At 41.4% G+C, this 22,408-nt stretch overlaps 1 protein-coding gene across 10 annotated transcripts in view; it reads right to left on the bottom strand.

Moving 5' to 3' along the window:
* The window catches only part of BCAS3 (BCAS3 microtubule associated cell migration factor), a 1,183,153-nt gene that overhangs the window by 896,678 nt on the left and 264,067 nt on the right, over positions 1–22,408 (bottom strand). For all 10 annotated transcript variants that reach the window (XM_044286261.1, XM_044286253.1, XM_044286262.1 and 7 more), the window contains one exon: positions 15,134–15,227. In XM_044286261.1, coding sequence (XP_044142196.1) covers positions 15,134–15,227 — 94 coding nt within the window. The remainder of the gene's footprint in view (positions 1–15,133; positions 15,228–22,408) is intronic.

Genomic DNA, 22,408 nt, shown 5'->3' with positions numbered 1-22,408 from the left:
AACCTAAGAATACTACATAAAGGTCTGCCTGGACAAGTCCTCCTGATCTCTTTACATTTACAAGGTGCTCCTCTGACGGCACTAGTGTCTACACTTTTATGGCTGACCTGTGATGGCAATCTGCTTTGTGAAGCAGCTATTGTCACAGGGGGTCAAATATTGCAACACAACCAAATGAGACATCTCAGGGTTGGCTAGGAAATTCCCATATTGCCACAGCGTTAATGGAAGGAAAATTATATTAACTGTACGTATACCACGTAAAAATGAGATGCATATAATTTTTTTAAATTTTTTTCATATTGGACCCTTTATTCCCAGGACTGAGAGGGGTATGACCACTGGAACCCCCCAGCAAGACAATATTTCCTACACTGTGGATAGGTGATACATAATTTTGGGATAATTCCTTTAAGGCAGTCCCTTAAATTATGTTGCTGATATAGTCATTTTTGGTCATCGAGGTCCAGTCACACACCTTAAGTATAGGATCAGAAGGTTTTGCCATTTGAAAGCATGTTATGTTACTTTACTAGGATCAGTAACAAACCTGAGCCCGCACACCACGCCAAGGTTTCTCAAGTGGCACGGAACCTAATGCTAAACCTACCTGTACCGTATGGGTAGTACCAGGAGCCAGTGGGCAAATTACAGCAGCGTAAGGTCCGACTTACAGCACAGCTCCCAGTTCCCTCCAGTGTGACTAACCACACATAAAATGGGAGGTGGGAGGAGGCTTAGTTCCACCCATGGCTGGCTGATAAGTTGCAGGCCTCACAGGTGCACCTAAATGCTGCCTATAGATGGTTTTCAAGGAGCATTTGGTGTAGAATATCTCTGTGGCACTTGTGGTCTGCTGCGGGCATCCTCCATTGTATGCATTTTTTGCTGGGGATCGCCCTTAGCAACTGACCACAAGTGCAGCATCTGCTCCTCCGAGCATAAATGCACAACTGCATTTGGGGTTGAGCATTTCCTGCCTTTTGAGACCATGTATTTTTGTCATTTTAATCGTATATTTACTTTTGGAGGTGTATAAACGCCAATTTAAATGCGCCTTGATTACCATCCATAGGTAGAATTTAGGTGAACCTGTAAGGCCTGCAACATATCAGCCAGCCATAGGTGGGACTCTAAGCCTCCTCCCATTGCATGTGTGGTTAGTCAACTCAAGGGAACTGTGAGTCGGACCAACGCTGCTGTAATTTGCCCACTGGCTCCTAGTACTACCCATATGATACAGGTAGGTTTAGCGTTAGGTCCCGTGCCACTTGAGAAACCTTGGCATGGTGTGCGGGCTCAGGTGTGTCCTTAAAGGGATTCTGTCATCAGATTTGTGCCCTATAAGCTAAACATATGGCCATGTCGGTGCTAATAACATGAATCCTAAACTGCCCTTATTAAACCTGCTTGTGGCTCTATTAGCCCAAAAAACAGGTTTTTATAAGCTGTCACTCACCTACCTAAGGTGCCCAAGGGGTTTTACGTTAATCCAGTGTGCCAGCCTGCACCCCTCGCCGTCTGGTGCCCAGCGCCGCCTTCCTCACCTCAGCGCCGCCTCCTCAATCCACCCGTCCCTCTGCCAGATCCTGCGCCTGCGCACTAGGCTCAGCCTGATGCGCCGCGGACTCCTGGCAGCGGCTTTATTGAGCGAAGTGCGCATGCGCCGGCCTGATGCGCATGCGCACTTCGCTCAACAAAGCCGCTGCCAGGAGTCCGCGGCGCATCAGGGTGAGCATAGTGCGCAAGCGCAGGATCTGGCAGAGGGACGGGTGGATTGAGGAGGCGGCGCTGAGGTGAGGAAGGCGGCGCTGGGCACCAGACGGCGAGGGGTGCAGGCTGGCACACTGGATTAACGTAAAACCCCTTGGGCACCTTAGGTAGGTGAGTGACAGCTTATAAAAACCAGTTTTTTGGGCTAATAGAGCCACAAGCAGGTTTAATAAGGGCAGTTTAGGATTCATGTTATTAGCACCGACATGGCCATATGTTTAGCTTATAGGGCACAAATCTGATGACAGAATCCCTTTAATATAAGGATATACTGGCTAAAGTCTAATTTTTAACATCAGTGTGAGGGTTAGTCAGATGTTACTGTTTGCATCTACCACAGTAGTGCACCTAATCTTATAACTATTTATTCTGTGTATTATTCTACATCCACACATTTTACCATCTGGTGTAGGATGTCTCTGTGGCACTTGTGGTCTGCTGCAGGCATCCTTCATTGTATGCATTTTTAGCAGCAGACCACAAGCGCAGTATCTGGTCTCCCCGAGCATAAATGCACAACTGCATTTGGGGTTGAGCATTTCCTGCCTTTTGAGACCACGTATTTTTGTTATCTAGATCAGTAACAAACCAACTGCAGTGAATGCATCCTAATAACCTCGTTTTGCACAGTTCCTTTATCAACCTGTTCTAGAACTCTAAAGCGACTCATTTTAGGGTGTGCTAGCCCCAACCCTGTCACCATTGATTGGTGGTCTGCCATCTGTATACATGCAGATATGACTCTCCAGTATCAGTCCCTGGTGAGGTGGGCGAGTGAGATGAGGGGAGCCCCCCTCTCATGAATACAATAATGTCATAATTTTATTAGGCTCCATTAGTCAAACCACACCACATAAACAACTGTAACTGAAATAACACTAGATGATAGCTAGATAACGCCTAGTAACTGGCCACATACAATAGTACAAAATATTTTACAAACAAATGAGTGTACAAAATAGCCAAAAGTATTAATTAGACACTGTACTTTGGCCTTGTGTACACTAATTTGGTTGTAGAAGATACTGTATTAGGCTGGGTTCACATATGCTCTTTGAATTCCAGCAGTCTGTTCTGATGGAGGAACAGACTGCCGGAGTTCACCGTATCCGGCATAGCCAGATACCACCATGCTGGACCATTCACTGTAATAGTGTGGATCTGGCCACTTTCCGGCATATTTTCCAGCTTTCGGCCGGACAAAAAATGCTGCATGTAGTATTTTTTGTCCGGCTGAAAGCCGAAATGTATGCCAGTTACAGTGAATTCAAACTGCAGATTTGAAACCAGCCTTAGGCCCCATGAACACAGCCGTATGGGTTTTGCAGTCCACAGATCTGCAAAATACGGTGTGGTCTGTGTTGCAACCGCATTTTTTGCAGACCCGCTGACCAATGGGTTTGCGGTCTGCGGACAAGTATAGGACATGTTCAATCTTTTTGCAGAATACATAGACAATGTCTCTAAAATACGGAATGTGGACCCACTAGAAACAATGGGTTCACAAATAATCTGCGGACAGCACACCGATCGCATCTGTATTTTGCGGATCTGTGGTTTGCGAACTGCAAAACATATACGGTTGTGTGCATGGGGCCTTTGTCAAACAGCACAATGGGGAATGGGGAAGATTTACCAATCAAAATGTGGCAGAATTCTGGTGCAATCTCTGGCAAACAACTGGCATACATGCCTTGCACTACATTTATTAAGTGTTTTAGACATTTTCTTCGACTTGTCCAACAAGGGGGCGTGGGTTGCCTACAAAGATGCACAATTCTGGTAAAAAAGTAAGCCAACTAATAAGTGGTGTAAAGTTAGACTAGACAGTCTACAGGTGCACACGGAAGATAACCTTATTTTTCAGATGTGTGGTTTGCGGACCAAGATACAGACATGGCCGTGTGTGTGAGGCCTAAAGCTTAGGAACAGAGGTCTAAGTTTTTGTCCTAGTGTGTCTCCTGCCGTTTACTTGTAGGTGGGATAGCATGGTCTTTGTTAGACCTCATGAACATGACCATATTTGTGCTATCTATTTTGACAATCAACTGACCTATACAAGTCAATGGGTCTAAGCAGACATCTGTTTTTGTGTACATTTGTCCTATTCTGGTCTGTTTAAGAGGATGACAATGGCCTTTCTATAGATGGGAGTGAGAAAAAAAAACCTGAATGCATGTGGAAGCTATTCGTTTGTAGAATGAAAATCGGATACAGTCACATGCAAGAGACATAGGCATCTATAACTGTTATTCCTTATAATATACACTGCTGAATGTCATTCACTTATCTCTACTTTAATAAAAGTGATTGCCACATGGTATTACAGTGCTAGCCCACTTATGGAGCCCCTCATTTGGAGGAAGAGAGAGGTTTGTACACCTCTGTATAACTGGCAAACTCTGTCTGTGCAAAGTGGCGATTATTTGCATACACATCAGTAGAAAATGGCTTACTGACCTAAATACTGATAGTCCGCCACCATTTTCATGCTTTTTTTTTTTTTTTTTTTGAGAGAGAAACATGTCTTTAAAATATGATTAGAAGTGAAAAATGTAAAAGACTCAAAAGCAGCAAGCAGACTAATGCTCAGAAGGCTACTCGGGTAAAAAGCATGAGATCCCATAGGACTGTATTTCAGATTGTAATAAACCACATCAGGGTAATCAGTGCTGGGTGTCTGCCTTCCATGACGCCAGGGCACTGCCGGGTCACTGGAAAAAGGGATAATGATCCATAAATAAGCTGTGGTAAGCAGTCCAGTGTAAAATTACTAAAATGTTGCTGAAAGTTGTAACTTTATGAAGGAAAATATATGGTAATTAATTAAAAAGTTGCATTGCATAATATCATCATACTTGAAAATGCACTTTGGGGCAAGTTTAGATAGATTTCTAGTAAGTATTTGTCATTTTCATCTGTAAACTAAGTGTGTCAAACTAGTTAACAAATGCTGCCCCCTGGAGTCTAACTTCTAAACTTGCAAAAATTAATTAAAATGAAAACCATATCGTTAAAATATCAGAACCAATTAAATGAAAAGAGTAAAATACCACATTTTTTCAAACCATCTTAAAGGGGATATGCCATGATTGATGTAAAAAAAAAAATCATACATCATATAGTACATGACAATACTTTTCTAACAAAGCTAGATCTAGTCCTGTACACAGCACATAGATCCAGAGATCTCCACATTCACTGCTCCAATTGCTCTGCCACATTCTCTTCACCCTGGCAGCTCAGGGGGCATGTCCTTTCTGCTGCAGCTCTCTCCTTATAACTGTCACAGCTACTAACAGAACATATAGCTGGTGACAGTTAAAGATTTAAACGTTACACGTTTTCGTCCAGCTCAGTGAGAGGAACAAAAAATAGGGACAAGAGCAGACAGCAGGTGGCGCTATACAGATAGATTTTACTAAATAACTCACTGGCTATACTAAATTTTTAATTACATGCCGTTACAAAAGTATTCAGATCCAGGAGCTGGTTTGAAAAAACATAGAACATGTTTTGTGACACAACCCTTTTAAAGTGACCAAACTAGTACTGCATTAAAATGTAGAGAGACTGTTGTCCAGGCTAACAGGTGAGGGTGGAATATAATGGAATTTTAAAACGGAATGTAAAACGAAAACCTTTAAGAGGCATTCCATTTTGTTCCGTCTTAATACATTTCCATGGGTACAAATAACGGTTCCGTTATTTTTCCGTTATGGATGATGGAAAATAAAGTCCTGTCGACAGGACTTTAGTATCATATACTTTTAGTATCATATAATCAATCCTGTCACCTGAACGTCATAAAAAATAAATAAAAACTGTGTCAGAACAGCCATTTTTTGGTCAACTAGCCTCACACAAAAAAACATGTATACCACAGTTAATGTCAAGGCCTGATAAAATGTATTAATATTAATAATAAAACCTCTATTTGGAGTATATAAGGCATGTAAAAGCAGTAAACCTCTAGGAACGCCATTATGTATGGGGCTTTTCTTAATTAATATCACTCTTTATTTATTAAGAGCTGCAGTTAGTTGTTAACCATACAGTCTGCTTTATGACCACAAGATAATTAATCACACAAGACTCTGTCTATAACCCAATGACAAATGAGACAAGGTTTCTACTCAGACATGCTCAATTAACAGGTTGAAGATCACCTAGTTACAAAACTTTTACATCTGATAAGTGAATGGACACCTCCCTACAAATTTCTGCTCTCCATGGTAGTGACCCGTGACTCTTAAGCTAGTGGGAAAAGGTTCACCTTCACATCTTTATCAGTGAAGCATCCAGCAGTCATAGCAACATAGATACAAAGTCTAGAAAAAAAAAGTATAATGCAGCCCCCACACCTCAGACAGACTTTTTCTGGTTCTATCACAGCTTTTTCTTATACAGTACAAAAATGAAATGTAAATTAGATGATTGCATCCCCTGCTCATACCAGTATTTAGGAAGCACCTTTGAAAATTCCAGATAGATTTTATCATTGCAAATGTGGACACTGCAATTTTCCTCTGTCATCTATGTAAAACTAGTAGTAGATTGAAACAACAGCACTCTTATTGGATGCAGAATAATAGTTTTATTCATAAGGCAACTTTCACAATCAAGTGACGTTTCTACCGCAAACCAACCGACCGCAATAATCTACTCCACTTCACTAGTAGTCATGCACCTTCTACCAAGAAAGCATTACCCAAATCCCAGTTTCAGTGAATTAAGAGAATAGTTACCTCAGAGGAAGCCAGAAAGGTGAGACTTTCAGAAATGACCACGAAGTTCCAACAAAGGGGTTACCCTTTAACTACCAATGCACAGGATCCCCCATCCAAGATACAACAACTCAGAGACACTGCTAGGAGACTACCCTTTGTACATACCACCCTTATTTACATAAAATAACCAATATTCTCAACAAACATTGGAGTATTCTTTCTCATTCCTACCCTAACATTGAAGAATTTCAATCACAGTTTTTACCCTGCACTCGACGACCCAGAAACCTCAAGGACTGGTTAGTCAAGGCAGACACAGGCCCCAGTCGTGCAACTCTACACCAACGTCTACTAGGTAAGACAAAACAGGGTACATTTCCTTGCCTGCACTGCTCTCAGTGCTCTAATATATTAAAAGGAGATAAGATCTATCATCCGCAGACGGGTGAACAACTACAAATCAAAGGTTACCATAGATGCCAGTCCAATGACGTAATCTATCTTCTCAAGTGTCCATGCGGTCTGATATACGTAGGCGAAACGACCAAAAGCGTCAGGGATAGAGTCTGTCAGCATAAGTCTACCATCCGATGTCAGAATCTCCTACTCCCAGTCCCCAATAATTTCCACAAAATGAAGCACAATCTATCCCAACTTAAATTTCAGGTCATAGAACACATAAGTATGTCCAGACGCGGTGGTGATCGACAACGTATGCTGAAAAAACGGGAAGCTTACTGGATACACAGGCTACAAAGCCTGGAACCAAGGGGCTTCAATGGGGACTATGAACTGACAGCCTTCATTTAAATACGAGATGCTGAGAAATACTTTGATGTAATCTATTATATGCTTATACCAATTCTTTTCCAGATACATTAGGAACCAGACCCCCACCTTGTTTGCCACTTTCCCAAGTATCCTTTCTTACTTCTGTAATACAACTCTCTACACCTCTACCCTACTTTAATTATACTTACCTTATTTACTTTATTATTTACTTTATTTTAATATTGTTCACACATATTCCTTTGTCTAATTTAGACATAGCATCATTTCTCCCGTTCAGCAGGGTAGTTTGCACGATGCGTTCCACCTCTGGAGCGCACCCCTTCCTCATCTCCTCCCACTCAATACACTTTAGTGTGCGATGCGTTCCACTGTTGGAACGCATTGCTCCGAACATGCGTAGTGTATCCATCGGGCAGAACCATACCTCCAACTTCTTCCGGTTGCGTTACACAGTGGAATGCATCCGATACGCCAGGCTCATGACCATCCTCCCTACCCTTATACCACATTGCAGAAGGTATTATATACATTCCCTTACATTTGCACAGGTGTATCTTCGTCTCAGATTTTCCAGATTACATTTAACTTAGTATTGATAGATGTTCCACAGTTTATCCAATCCCACTTCCACTCCCGGTGACCATTTCCGGTGCCCGGGTATTTCAAGAGAATAGCTCTCTCCCTGGTTGAGCAGCATATACCGAGGTGTGTATACACCATTCTGCAGCCTGCCATTCCCTTACATCTTCCTACTTTCATCTGTTTCTTTGGCATCTTGGTAAGTTTAAATCCTCATGGGGGCACCCGGTTCCTCCACTTTGTCATAAGTCATCCCCATCATTAGTGATTTTTGTCTAGAGTTTAGTATTTTGCATTTTTACTTATCTGGTATAAGATTTATGTTGTGATACATGTTCTGCTGCTCTCTAACTATACCCTTAACTGTGACCACTAGATATGGGTTTCCATATGTAAAGATGATTCAAATCCAGAATGAAGACAGTGAAGCTTAATAATTTACAATTTACTATTTGCCTATCATTGACATGATGCAAATGTATTATTTTGTTGCAGTATATTCACACTTGATGTCATTCCAATATTATTACTTTGCATTTTCGATATTATTTCACAGTGTTTGAAAAAGGTCACTTTTTTGACCGAAACGTCACTTGATTGTGAAAGTTGCCTTACAAATAAAACTATTATTCTGCATCCAATAAGAGTGCTGTTGTTTCAATCTACTACTAGTTTTAGGCTGGGAGGCCACAACAACACGCACCTGAACACTAGCAGACAAGAGTGCCACGCCATTCCTACATATCTATGTAAAACTGTTATGGCTGAGAGAAGGGACATTTTCAGGTACAGCTGCAAAGTTTCAACTGGTCTGAGAGCTGGACTCCTGCTCAGCTATCCCAGGACATTAATATTTTAGTATTTTTTTTCTCATTTGTTTCTATATTGTTGTGTCTATACTTTTATGTTTGCTTGTAACATCTTGATGAAAAATAAATCTTTCTAAAGGCCCTTTTACACGGGCCAACTGACATGCAAATATCAGCAAAAAAACTAACATTTCCAATAATTGCCCGATTGTGAATGGATGACTTCTGCATTTACAGCACTCATTTCCTCTGTACGGGGATGAGTGATCGTTGGTCCATATATACACATTTACTATTTATCTCAGAGGCTCAGGCTGGATGGTAAATCTGGTGCAGGGATAGACACTTTTCACTGACTTTATACCAGGGGTGCACAGCCATTTTAGTCTGGAGGTCACATTGTTCCATTGCTCTATTTCAAGAGGCCGCAAAAATTGTCGATTGGTGCTTGTCTGCATCTGCCTATTACACAGGCTGATGCAAAGTGAATGGAGAGGAATTGTTGCTACCACACTCATTCCTCCCTCTTTTGTTGATTATTGGCACCACATCTCTGACAGCGCCCATTGGTTATTGCTGTCCCCCAGTTATGGGTGACATCTGTGTGACCGTTCCCCTGCAATAACCAGAAAGCACTTTCCTTACTAGCGGGGAAAACGCTCACTGGGTAATCTTTAATGACCATGTTTGAAAAGGCCTTAAAGGGGTTGTGTCACTTCAGCAAATAGCATTTATTATGTAGAGAAAGTTAAAACAAGGCTTTTACCAATGTATTGTTATTATCCTTTGCTGGCTGGATTCATTTTTCCAGTACATTATACACTGGTCCTTTCCACAATTACAACCACCCTTCAATCCAGCAGCAGTGGCCATGCTTGCACACTAATAAAAAAAACACTAGCCTATGTGAGCTCTCACGGTCTCAGCCACCAGACAGGCGGGCACTTTTTCCTATAGTGTGCAAGCACGGCCACCGCTGATAGATTGCAGGGTGGTCATAACTATGGAAATGAGCAGCATATAATGTGATGGAAAAGTTTATCCAGTCAGCAAAGGAGGCATTATGGACAATCACAATACATATATATATATGTATATATATATATATATATATAGTAAGCACTGTGTATTAAATTTCTCTACATCATAAGTGCCACTTGCTGAAGAGAGACAACCCCTTTAATGACCATTTGTATGTGATTTAGTGCACGTGGAGGTTTAATAGTTGTAACTTTTTTATTTGTTGGACTACCAAAATGATTTTCGAGGCTTTTTAATATATATTACTTTTAACTTTTTTTGTTTTATTTAACAGTGCAAAACATTTTTTAAGAAGTAATTTAAAAAAAATGATAGCTCCTTATTCTTTAAATATGCAAACTGACTCAAAAATATTAAAATTTGTTCCCTATTATGTGTTAGTAATTTTAATATATTTATATTGTGTATAGTTTCTTGTGAAAGGGGCGTCAATGGTGACATCTTTTATTTTATTTGTATTTTGTCTTTTATTTGTATTTAATTTGTTATCTTTGTTTTACTTATTTTTAAAAATTTTATTTTCCATCTTTTAATCTTTTTTTGTTATAATATATATATATATATATATATATATATATATATTTTTTTTTTTATTAACTTTTTTTTTTTTGCCATGTAACATGTCCCCCAAGAGGTCATTAAAAGATTTTTTTGCTGATCAGGGTCTGCTAAGATCCCACAGCTCTGCTCTACCCACGAGACACCCCAATGATCAAACAATCATTGGGTCCAATAGAGAAAGTAGCACTATTGCATATTATGCATCTGAAGAGAAGGTAGAAGAGGTAATAAGCTAGAGTGCAGGAGAAATACCTTTAATCCAGTGCTGTGCAATGTTCAAGTCAAAAACACAGGTGATTTCTGCCCAGCAGGACAGGGGATGCAAACTGTGACTCTGCAAGCCACATGTGGCCTGTGGGATGTGCACCCCTGTTCTATACCAGCTATTGGTTGGCTTACTTTGAGACAAATTTTTATGCCAGAATTGTTGATGCCCCCTGACTGTACGTCAGCAGTGTGCAAGAGGTGTATGGTGTGGGCTCACGTGCTGCACCCGCTCCATACACATTGGGTGCTGTGTAATACAGCTGACACTAGGCTGCAATGGCCAGGATCAGAGATAACTGTGATCCAGATCATTTAACCCCTTAGATGCCACAGTAAAAATGTCTGAACTATTAAAAGAAAATAAAAGTACTTTTCATGTGCAGTCAATACAATAAAGGAAAAACTTAAAAATAGCTAATTTGCAGTTTTTTTATTCCCTCAACGCCTCCCCCCCAAAAAGTTTGCCAAATATTAACAATAAAAACTATGCCTTGTCCCCCAATTTTTTTCCCATGTTTTTATTTTTAGAAAAGTAGTAAACCATAATAAAAAGTATTTAATTTATCACCATGATCGTACTGACCCAAAGAAAAAGGTGGTCATTTTACTCTTAGTGCACAGTGAATGCTGTAAAAACAAAACCATGGCAGAATTATGAGGGGTTTTCAATTTCACCACAGCAGGTGGCAAAAGAGAGCGAAACCAATCCCCAAATATTCTTTAAATATATAAATGCTAAAAAAAAACAAGGTAGGTCCCCTAAATAACTTATATTAGTGGTGCCAGGGCTGTTAGTACATCCAGTAACATACTCAACTGGCTAACTGGCTAAATGTAGATATGGTCCAAGCTAAGTTAAATAAGGTAAATGTGAACAATGCTCCGGGTCTGGATGGATTATACCCAAGAGTTCTTAAAGAACTCAGTTCAGTCATTGCTGTGCCCTTGTTTATAATTTTTAAAGATTTTCTAGGGACTGGTACAGTGCCAAGTGACTGGCGCAAAGCTAATGTGGTGCCCATATTTAAAAATAGATCTAGGTCCTCTACAAGTAGTTATAGATCAGTTAGTTTAACTTCTGTTGTGGGGAAAATGTTTGAAGGACTCTTAAGGGACTATATACAGGAGTATGTGACTGTAAATAATATCATAAGTGATAACCAGCATTGATTTACCAAGGACAGAAATTGTCAGATTAACCTGATTTGTTTTTATGAGGAGGTGAGTAGATGTCTGGACAGGGGGCAGCTGTGAATGTAGTGTTTCTGGGTTTGCAAAGGCTTTTGATACTGTCCCTCATAGACATTTAATAGGTAAAATAAGGTCTACAGGCTTAGAGTATATTTTGTAATTGGATTGAAAACTGGTTAAAGGACCGTGTCCAGAGAGTTCTGGTCGATGATTCCTATTCAGAATGGTCATGTGTTATACGTGGTGTACCCCAAGGTTCAGTGCTAGGTCCTCTATTATTTAATTTATGTATTAATAATATGGAGGAGGGTATTAATATCACCATTTCTATTTTTGCAGATGACACTAAGCTGTGTAGTACTGTGCAGTATAAGGAAGATGTCCATAAAATATAAGCTGACTTGGACACTGAGTGACTGGGCATCAACTTGGCAAATGAGGTTCAATGTGGATAAATGTAAAGTTGTACATCTTGGTAGTAATCTACGTGCATCATATGTCCTAGGGGATGTAACACTGAGAAGAGTCACTTATACAGAAGGATTTGGGTGTCCTTGTAGATTATAAATTAAATAACAGCATACAATGTCAGCTGCTTCTAAGGCTACCAGGATATAGGCATGCATTAAATGAAGCATGGACTTGCGGGGCAGGGATGTAATATTACCACTTTACAAAGCTTTGGTGCAGCCTCCTCTGGAATATGCAGTTCTGTTCTGGGCACCAGTCAATAGAAAGGACGCTCTGCAGCTGGAAAAGTACAGAGGAGAGCGACTAAACTGATAAGGGGCATGGAGGGTTTTAGTTATAAAGAATGATAAAAAAAAATATTACATTTTATGAAATCTTGAGAAAAGACATTAACCTATACAAATATATAAATGGGCCATGCAAAAAATACGGTGAAAAACTGCATCAGACTGGAGAAGAAAAAGTTCAGTCTCCAGAAGCTTCTTTACTGTAAGAACTGTGATCTGTGGAATACACTTCCTCAGGATGTGGTCACAGCAGAAACAGTGGACAGTTTTAAAAAGGGTTTAGATGAATTGTTAAAAGTAAATGACATTAATGCTTATGAAAACGTCTCACTTACTTCTGGAATTTACGTCCCCACCTATCCCTTGGTTGAACTTGGTGGACTTTTAACTATATAACTATGCAACCACACAATGACCTGTTTTTGACAAATTTTTACTACATTATATGGCAAAGTAAATGTAGTAATTAAAATGCAATTTGTCCAGCAAAAAAGAAGCCTTCCTCCGGCTATGTGAACAGAAAAGTAAAAAAAGGTACGCCTTTTGGAAAGTGGGTAGGAAAAAAATTAAAATGAGCTGGATCCTGAGATGATTAACACATTTAAGGCTACTTTCACACTAGCGTTCGATCGGATCCGTTCTGAACGGATCCGATCATATTAATGCAGACGGAGGCTCCGTTCAGTACGGATCCGTCTGCATTAATAACTTAGAAAAAATTCTAAGTGTGAAAGTAGCCTGAGCGGATCCGTTCAGACTTTCAATGTAAAGTCAATGGGGGACGGATCCGCTTGAAGATTGAGCCATATGATGACATCTTCAAGCGGATCCGTTCCCATTGACTTACATTGTAAATCTGGACGGATCCGCACGCCTCCGCACGGCCAGGCGGACAGCTGTCCGTGCGGAGGCGAGCGGAGCGGAGGCTGAACGCCGCCAGACTGATGCAGTCTGAGCGGATCCGCTCCATTCAGACTGCATCAGGGCTGGACGGAGGCGTTCGGGTCCGCTCGTGAGCTCCTTCAAAACGGAGCTCACGAACGGACCTATGAACGCTAGTGTGAAAGTAGCCTTAAACAACCTCCTTCAGTTTGAAGGCTAATAGAGAACAGGACTCCCCATGTTCATGCAATGTAGATTGCCATTAGGGAACATTTCTATGTTGGAAATACATTTCACAGAAGTAATTAGGACTTGCACAATTATTTATCATGTTACATACTGTTAATACTACATGACATACAGCAGGACTGGAGGAAAACGGGCACCCACCATGGTATGAAAAGCTTATTATGCAGCTTTTATTACTAAGGCTGCCCATACACCTTCAATAACTGACAGTTACACCTGTTCCACCTGACCCCCCCATATACATACATGCTTGTCCTCATTGTCTTCAATGAGGAGTAAGGAGAAGGCCACTGCCAGGCACCTTTTCTCCAGGGAGAACAAAAACATTGGGTGCTGAGATTTAATGCACCAAACCTTCTGTCCCACAAAATCATCTATCATCGAGAGTCAGGACTTCCTCATACACGTTAGATTGCTGGCTAGCTGAAAACACAGGTTTGGGCATAAAAAATTCTCTAATGTGTATGGGTAATTTTCAGGGGCAGAGTGATGTTCTCTTTGCAGTTCTGATATCCTATCTGCCTGAACTGCAAGCTAGAAAAAAAAAAAATCAATGGAACACTAAAATTGGCATAGCTACATAAGACAGTGAGATAAGCAGAAGCCAGATACTTCTGACCCAGCTTGTTTTGGAATAACTGTTGATTACACATATTAAAATCCAACTAGGTGACCCTTGTTTCCCTCAACAGAGACACTGATTATCCTTACAGACATCAGATCACATACCTCAAAACTTTTAAAAAGCCCAAGGATGGACTCTATCAGGAGCGCGTGTGTAGCGCACACCTCTAACTGCCCAATGTCCATCTATACATGCCTCAATCCCGTAGTGATACCAACTTAGTGCCCCCACACAGTAGTTGTGCCCCCACACAGTAGTAATGCTCCCTTAGTGCCAAACACACAGTAGTGATGCCTCATTAGTATCCCCACAATGGTTATGCCCCCTTAGTGCCCCATACAGTAGAATGCCCCCTTTCACGCCCCCAAACAGTAGAATGCCTCTTTAGTGCCAGCCCCTATGTTGTTAATATACCCCCAGCGAATGGTGTTTATCCTGCTCTCCTCATCAGCAAGCACGATAAAGTGACATCATCAAGTGTGCATAATTAATGGTCCTCTGCACTCTGTCATTCCACCGTGCAGGCATGATGAGAGAGCGCGGTGTTGAATAGTGAAGCAGAGAGAGGATGGCTCCCTACTCCACCATTGCATTCATTGCATAAGTCAGTTGAGAACAGGACATGCCACAGCCGTCCCAAGACCGTGGGACAGCCACCAAAATCTGGATTTGTCCAGCTGGATTCGGGATGGTTGGGGGGTATGAGATGATAAATAAAGATCATGCATTATACGATATTGCAACATAGGATGAGCCACTGCCAAATTTTTGCCAAGGGGCCTCTGCCAACGGTAATTTGGCCCAGCATAACACTGTGTCCGTTCATATCAAAGCTTTATATATATATATATACACACATGCTTATAAATTTCTTACCACTAGGGTTGAATGCCATACAGCAGATTGGTTTTTCATGAGCTGGAAAATGGGCAACAATGCCTTCACCGTCTGAATCTTCACTGACAAGAACCTAAGACAAAGAGGAAAGGTTAATTGTATACATTTAATATGTTAAAATAGATAAACTTGAAATTAGATTTTTCTATTACCTTCAATTACTACTCTTTCCTGTTGTAGCTTGCATTATTTCACATTTTTACAGTACATGATATACTAAATATTAGAATAACAAGATTCTTCGCACATGAGCAGAAAATTACTTTTGTTATCATGGGTTGATTGAGGGTGCATTCACGCAACCGCATGTATTTTGGAGTCTGGATAACGTGGACTCCAAAAGAGAAATGATGTCCATGTGTCATAATTTCTTTTTGCAGACCCATTATAACTGTATCAGATGTACACCAAAATATGGTCATGTTAATGGGGCCTTAATTGGTCAACGAATGCTCCATCTTTATCAAGTTTAAAGGGGTTGTATAGACATTACTAAGCAATGAACTACAGTATTCTCAGAATAGGCCATCACTAGCTGATCAGCAGGAGTCCGACTCCCCACACCCCCCTCCCGATTTGCTGTTCGGATATAGCTCTGTCAAAGGAAGTCAGCAACAGAACTACACAGTTATGTCAACTATGGGGTGAAAGGAACTCGTTACTACAGCGCTACTCACACTGACTTCAATAGAAGCAGCGCTGTAGTAAGAATTTGCACTCACTACGTAGTTGCGAAGATGAAACTACACTGGAACATCACTACATGCACGCCAATAATTTCTGTTTCTTCTTGGAACAGAGGATGCTTGGCTTTACTGATCGAGAAGCAAAGTTGAGAGACTTCTGGACACGGATGAGGCTGAAGCCATTGGCACTTGCACAGTGCAGATCTCAGCGGGGAGATCTCAGGAGAGTCTTTCTTCTCTGAGATCTACTCTGGGCAAGCGCTGATGCCGTAACTAGTACTTACGCCGTGCAGATCTCAGCGAAGGGAGCTTCCTGAGGTCAACTGTGCATGCACTGATGAAGTCTAACTGGACAATGCATTAACTTTCAGGGCCAGATATCCAAACAGTGAAGATGGCTGGCCCTGACAATCAGGCAATGAGGGGGAGCGGTGACAGGGGAGATGAGGAGGTGAAGTAGTGTTCCAAAAGGCTAGGCTCCAAGTACCTAATTTGCATAACGTTTAGTAAACATTTGCTGTAACTGTCTTGTTGCACATCACTTGCAGAAATGGAGGGCTCATTTAATTTACCATGATCAACCCTACCAGGCAGTATGTCTGATTTAATAGGGTTTATCATGGTGACAGATGCTCTTAAAAAAAGGATATGAAACACCAGTCTTAATAAATCCCTACATTTTTAACACATTTTACCGGTATGTTTGATAATTTTTTTAATTTTTTTTTTTACTTCTCTTCATCTATCTGCTCTGCATGATCTTTTCCTAGTTTTTGTTCTTAATCGAATATCCAATGCTTAATAATAACGCAATGTGCATGATAAATTACTTTTCCTTGGGCTTAATTAGTTCTAATTATGTAGGTGCCTAGACTGTAATTCAAGAAGTGGAAGCATTACAGATCCTTGAATGATGAAAGGATCATCAAAGTTTGTGAGTCAGTAAACTGAGCTACTTCATTTCATTGCATTTCAGTCCTCATATCTGGAAAACCTGATAATTCTGTACAGATTGTATTTAATAACTGCCAGATAATTGGGGTTTGCTGTTATAGCACCATAACACCACACTTAACATAAATTTATATTATTTTTTAAAATACAGAGTGTGCTTGAAAATTCAGCTGATTCTCAAAGAAGTAAATGAAAGCAAGTTGGCCACATACATTATATGCCTAGAGGAGACAAAAGTGTAGGTTAAACATTTTAAGGCCTCTCACCCAAACAATTGAAGTGGGGTTGTCTCTTTGAGGACAACTTTTTTTCAAAGGGCTCATAGGTGGGTTAAAAAAAATAAAAAAAAGTGATACTTACCGATCCCCCACCACTTCCATTTTGATTTGATTACTGGGTCCCTGCTGGTTTATGCTTGCTGGTTTCAACACCCCGGAAATGTCTGCCTAGCCAATCACCACACTCTGTTGCTCCCGATCTGATGCCTACTGGGTCTCTGTTGGTCTCTACTTTCATGTTGTCAGTGGAAATACAGGAAATGCCAGGTACTGCAAGCTTAGTCAATTACTGGCTGCAGTGGTGACCCTTCTAAACCAGTGATCAGTTGGGGAAGGTATTTCCTGCATATCGAGACAAGAACAGGAAGTAGAGACTAGCAGGGACCTAGTAAGAATTGGAAAATAGGTGGTGGGGGATTAATGAGTATATTATTAATTACTTAATTTTTTCAATCGACTCTCAGCCCTGAAGATTTTTTTCGCCTAGACAACACAAATATATTAGTCTTGAAAGCACTTCTCTTAAATCTGAACCGTGTAGCAGTGCAGCTATCAAATGGCAGATTTTTGTCAAATGAGTGTGATTATCACGATGCATTTTAGTAGAGATGGTGTCTTATCTCTTCCATTAGATGGTGAAAAACCTGAAGTAGGAAAAGAACAGAAGGTTTGACTCCATCCTTAAAGGTCAGTCCGGAGTTTGGGCTATCTAAAGTGTCTCATTAGCTGCCAGCTGTAATTGCTCAGTAAAGGGCCCTTTACTCAGGCTGAGAATCGGGCAGATAATCAATAACAAGCATTCATAGGAATATTCATTAGCTATTATCTGTCGGTGTAAAGGTGCTGCCGATTACCCGATAAACAAGTGAAATGCTCGTTCATTGGGTAATCGCATCTTTCATGCGGTCACCTAAATCGTCGTTTGTCGGCAGCAGATTCTGCTGTTTAAACAGCACTCTGCTGGAGGCAAACAATGATTATGAATGGGGAAGAGTGATGGCATTAGCGATCGCTCCTCTTCATACTATGGAGGAGATCATTGCATGTAGATGCAGCAGTCTCTTTCACTGATGAGCAGACGCTTGCTGGGAAGGAATGCTTCCTCCCCAACAATCGCCTGCTAAATTGTCCCAAGTAAAAGGGACCTTTAGAAAGGTATGATCTGTTCATAAAGAGCTCCCAGCCTGGAGGCAGTAGGCCTTCAATCTGATAGCTAGCAAAGGTAGCCATTACATAGTTAGTGGCCAGGTGGCCTAGGATTTCCTTTTGTACAGTTTATGCAATTTTCTTACATGACAAGCAAATAAAGTTGGTTGAGACCAGTTTAATCGAAAGTATGTTTTAGAATAAACATCTTGGTGTGCCGTCTGCTATGAGCCTGTTTATACTATAATAAAGTGATCCATGTGTATGTGATATATCACAAGTAATATAGCAGGGGCATAACTATCCTAGTAGCGGCTGCTATGGGGTACACACCAGCAGTGGGTCCAGGCCGCTAGGACTGGCCTGAGACTCTGGAGGACTTTTAGAGTTTAATCCCAGGCGTTAAATCCTGCTCATGTGGCAGGACGGTCCTTTCGCACAGTCTTTTCTTGAGTAGTTTCTGGGGCTGGTTGGAACGATTTGTATAACGATCTGTGAAGAGATGGGGAGAGATAATGACCTATGTGCTGGTGGGAGGGGGAGAGCAGTGATGGCGACCTGCATACTGGTCGGGGGCGTGGTGGGGGCAGAGTTGGTGAACTGTGTGCTGGTGGGAGGGGGGCGGAGAGATGGTGACCTGTGTTCTGTCGGGAGAGGGGGAGCAGAGATGGTGACCTGTGTGCTGGTGGTGGGGAAAGTAGAGTTGGCAAACTGTGTGCCGATGGTGGAGGTAGCAGAGATGGTGACCTGTGTGTTGATGGTGGAGGGAGCAGAGATGGCGACCTGTGCGCTTGTAGAGATGGCGACCTGTGTACTGATTGAGCCGGCTAAAAAATATGCTTTGGGTCCAGCCATTTCTAGTTACTCCCCTGTATTATAGAATCATCTTTAAGAAAAATACAGTTTTGCCTCATGAAGTTTTAGTAAACAGAGGCTCAATCCCAGTGGCCTGGATCCTAAATACAGAGTGGAAGACCAGCAGGGCATAGGGCTCTCTCACATGAGTGAAACGAAATGTGTCAAGGGCTGTTCAGTGAAAAACTGATGGTTTCACATGCAAGTTGAATCAGTTTTGTTTGCTATTGTGTTCACCGTTTCAGTTTTTTACATCAGGATTGCATTAGTTTTACATGCGTTTTTCACACATGTGAAGAAAAGCTCACTATTAATTGGTCTTCCCCTCACTAGACTCTTCCCCTCTGCAATCTATTCCATGCAGCAGCCAGGGTCACCTATCTGTCCAACCACTACTCCGATGCCTCCACTCCGTGCCAGTCATTGCACTGGTTGCCCATACACTATAGAATCCAATTTAAACTGCTCGTCCTCACCCACAAAGCTCTGCACAGTGCTGTACTCCCCTACATCTCTTCCCTCATCTCTGTCTACCACCCTACCCATGCTCTCCGTTCAGCCAAAGACTTACAACTGACTTCCACCGTAATCTGAACCTCTCACTCCCGGCTCCAAGACTTCTCCCGAGATGCACTGGTTCTCTGGAATGCCCTGTGTGGCAGAAATAACCTCGCCACTGGGTTTTGGAGAGGCTTGTTTGCCAGTCTTTTGCCTCAAGATTATGGCCCATATACTAAAACTTTGAAGGAGAAGGTAGACCAGCCGCACAGTCTAAATCTGTGGAACTGTTTTCGTCAGGAAAGCCATGCTTGCTCTCGGGAGAAATGTGTGTTTTCTGCCTGTGAGTGATTAAGTTAGCCCATTGTGCTTGGTAATTGTATCACAGGCACAGCCCATTGTGTTAGTTAATGTTATCACATGCAGAGCCCATTGTGTTTGTTAATTGTATCACAGGCAGGGGAAGGGGGGTTGTGTACAATTGCTGGGAGTGTTTCCATACTGTAAATGCATGATTGGCTAATGTAATAACTGTCTCAGTCTTTCACAAGGTCCACAGGGGGGTGTCCCTTGCTGGAAGATCTGCATAAAAGGCTGACATGTAGCCCCATTAAAGAGTTCCCATTTTACCCTCAACATAGAGCCTCGTCTCATGTTTGTGGGAAAAAGGTTGCATCTACACTAGGGAAAGCTATACGCTGTATACTCCTCTGGCTATAATCCCTGAGCTCTTTTAAGAGCTTGTTACTGCATCGCTCTCTGAAGGAAAAGAGGTTCACCCACTGGAACCTGGACGCCTTGTCGTAAGTCCAGGGTGGGTAGAAAACAGCAATATCCCAACCAAGCTGCGGAGGTTTGTGGGGTCAGCAGTGCTTACGGTGTCGAGTGCTTGTAGCCCTCGGGAAGCACTAGGAGCATCCATCAACGGATGTACCCAGTTGGGGTGCCAGGAGATCCGTTACACCCTACCCCATGAAATCAGGTTAAATCAAAACATACATAGTTTTAAGCACTCCCTAAAAACACATCTTTTTAGGGTGGCCTATTACATCCCCTGATCTAACTCCTCTCCACGTAGCCCATTTATCATTTCCTTAACATGATCCTTCACCAAACTCTCAACTGCACCCATGCTCCCAGAAGCGCTTCATATATTTGCTGCTGACCGGCTCATGCAGCTTTATATCTGTTACCTTTTGCTCCCAAGATGGCTGGACCATTGCACAAAACAAGCACTTTTACCTTTTGTATCACCCCTATCTCCTCATAGATTGTAAGCTCTTGTGAGCAGGGTCCTCATTTCTCTTGTTGTAATTATTGACTTGTCTGTTGCTGTTATTTATGACTGTTTGTACATGAACCCCTGAACTGTAAAGCGCTGCAGGATAAGTTGGCGCTATATACATAAAGATTATTATAAGAGTAACACACAGCATCTCCTAGCAACTACCAGAGAAAAATACACCATCTGAATGCTGTCAGTTTTTTTTTACCGACCCATTGACTTACATGGATCGTGCATGACAAATGTAAGAGTACAGAACATGTTGCGATTTTTGCTGAATGGACAGATGGTCAGTGAAAAACAATTTTCACGTATATATTCCTGTTGAAATTAATGGGTCAATATTCAGTGCAAATGCTGTCCGTTCACAAAACGGAGCACATCCAAATGGAAAGCTCACTAGTGTGAAAATTAGCCTACAAATATAATTGAAGGCGAAAACTCTTAAAACCCTCTTTATATGTTCTAGAGAGGGCATACTGATGGTGTTAGGCAAGTAGCCACACACTCTACCCGAAGGATAGAGATACTCCCATATTAATCAATTAAAAATCATTAGGAGAACGTACTGCATTGTATAAGGCCAAAATAAAATGTAGCATTTATTGACATGAATGAAGAATGGAGATAAATCTTCATTTCCTTAGTACAAAATTACAAAATCATGAGCCATAGGGAATGGTGTAGTGGATGTTGCTCAAAAACTGCCTTTCCAGAGGTAACAACCTTGCCCTACCTAAGTGGTGCTAAGCATTCTTTGAAAATTACAGAAAAGGTACCGGTAGTTGTAAATATCATTTATTCTTGGTGGACACGTATGTAAGCTTGCTACATTAAGGTCTAATGGCTCCCAGAGCTCTAGTTTTATGAGAACAAACTAAGGTAACATCAGAGGGCAATTAAGACACATAAGCACTGGAGATGACTCCTAGTCCAGCAGTAGCAAACCGCGATTAGTGGAAAATATTCTGACCTCCTGACCTTTGACAACCAGCTCAGTCACTTCTAATAGGGGACCAGAGGAAAGAGATATTGTTTGGAAATGTGCAGATGAGGTCAGAGTTAACATCCTGAAGTGTGTAGGAGGACTAGGGCTGGCCAGAGTGAAGAGAGAACAAATCGCTGCCCTGGGATGCCAGAACAAGATGTTTTTAATGGGATCTACCATTTACCGACATTATTGCTTAAAGGGAGTCTATAAATACTGAGCACTCAGCACACAGTGCTTAAGATAATAAAACCTGTCTTTTTATTGCAGTACACACTGGGGGAGTCATGGCAGGACCTAGTGCTTCCATAGAGGCCTCACCTTTGTTCTTGATTGGTGATGTTATCAAGTATGGGGCCTGCACTATTTCCTTCAAAGTTTCGCCATTAGGTGAAATTAAGAAGAAATATTTCATGACCCAGTTAGGTCTTTAAATCATGCTGATCGGTCAAGTTTTGCATCTGTCTGCCAAACAGTCCAGACATGATAGAAACACATACTCTTCAAATATTTTTTTTTATAACTCTTAGCAATTTGGTGCTTTCTCAATTTACAATATTAATT

Source organism: Bufo gargarizans, chromosome 3 (assembly GCF_014858855.1).
Source record: "Bufo gargarizans isolate SCDJY-AF-19 chromosome 3, ASM1485885v1, whole genome shotgun sequence".
Lineage (NCBI taxonomy): Eukaryota > Metazoa > Chordata > Amphibia > Anura > Bufonidae > Bufo > Bufo gargarizans.
The sequence above is the reverse complement of the archived record's forward strand: the minus strand, read 5'-3'. Positions and strand labels throughout refer to the sequence as shown.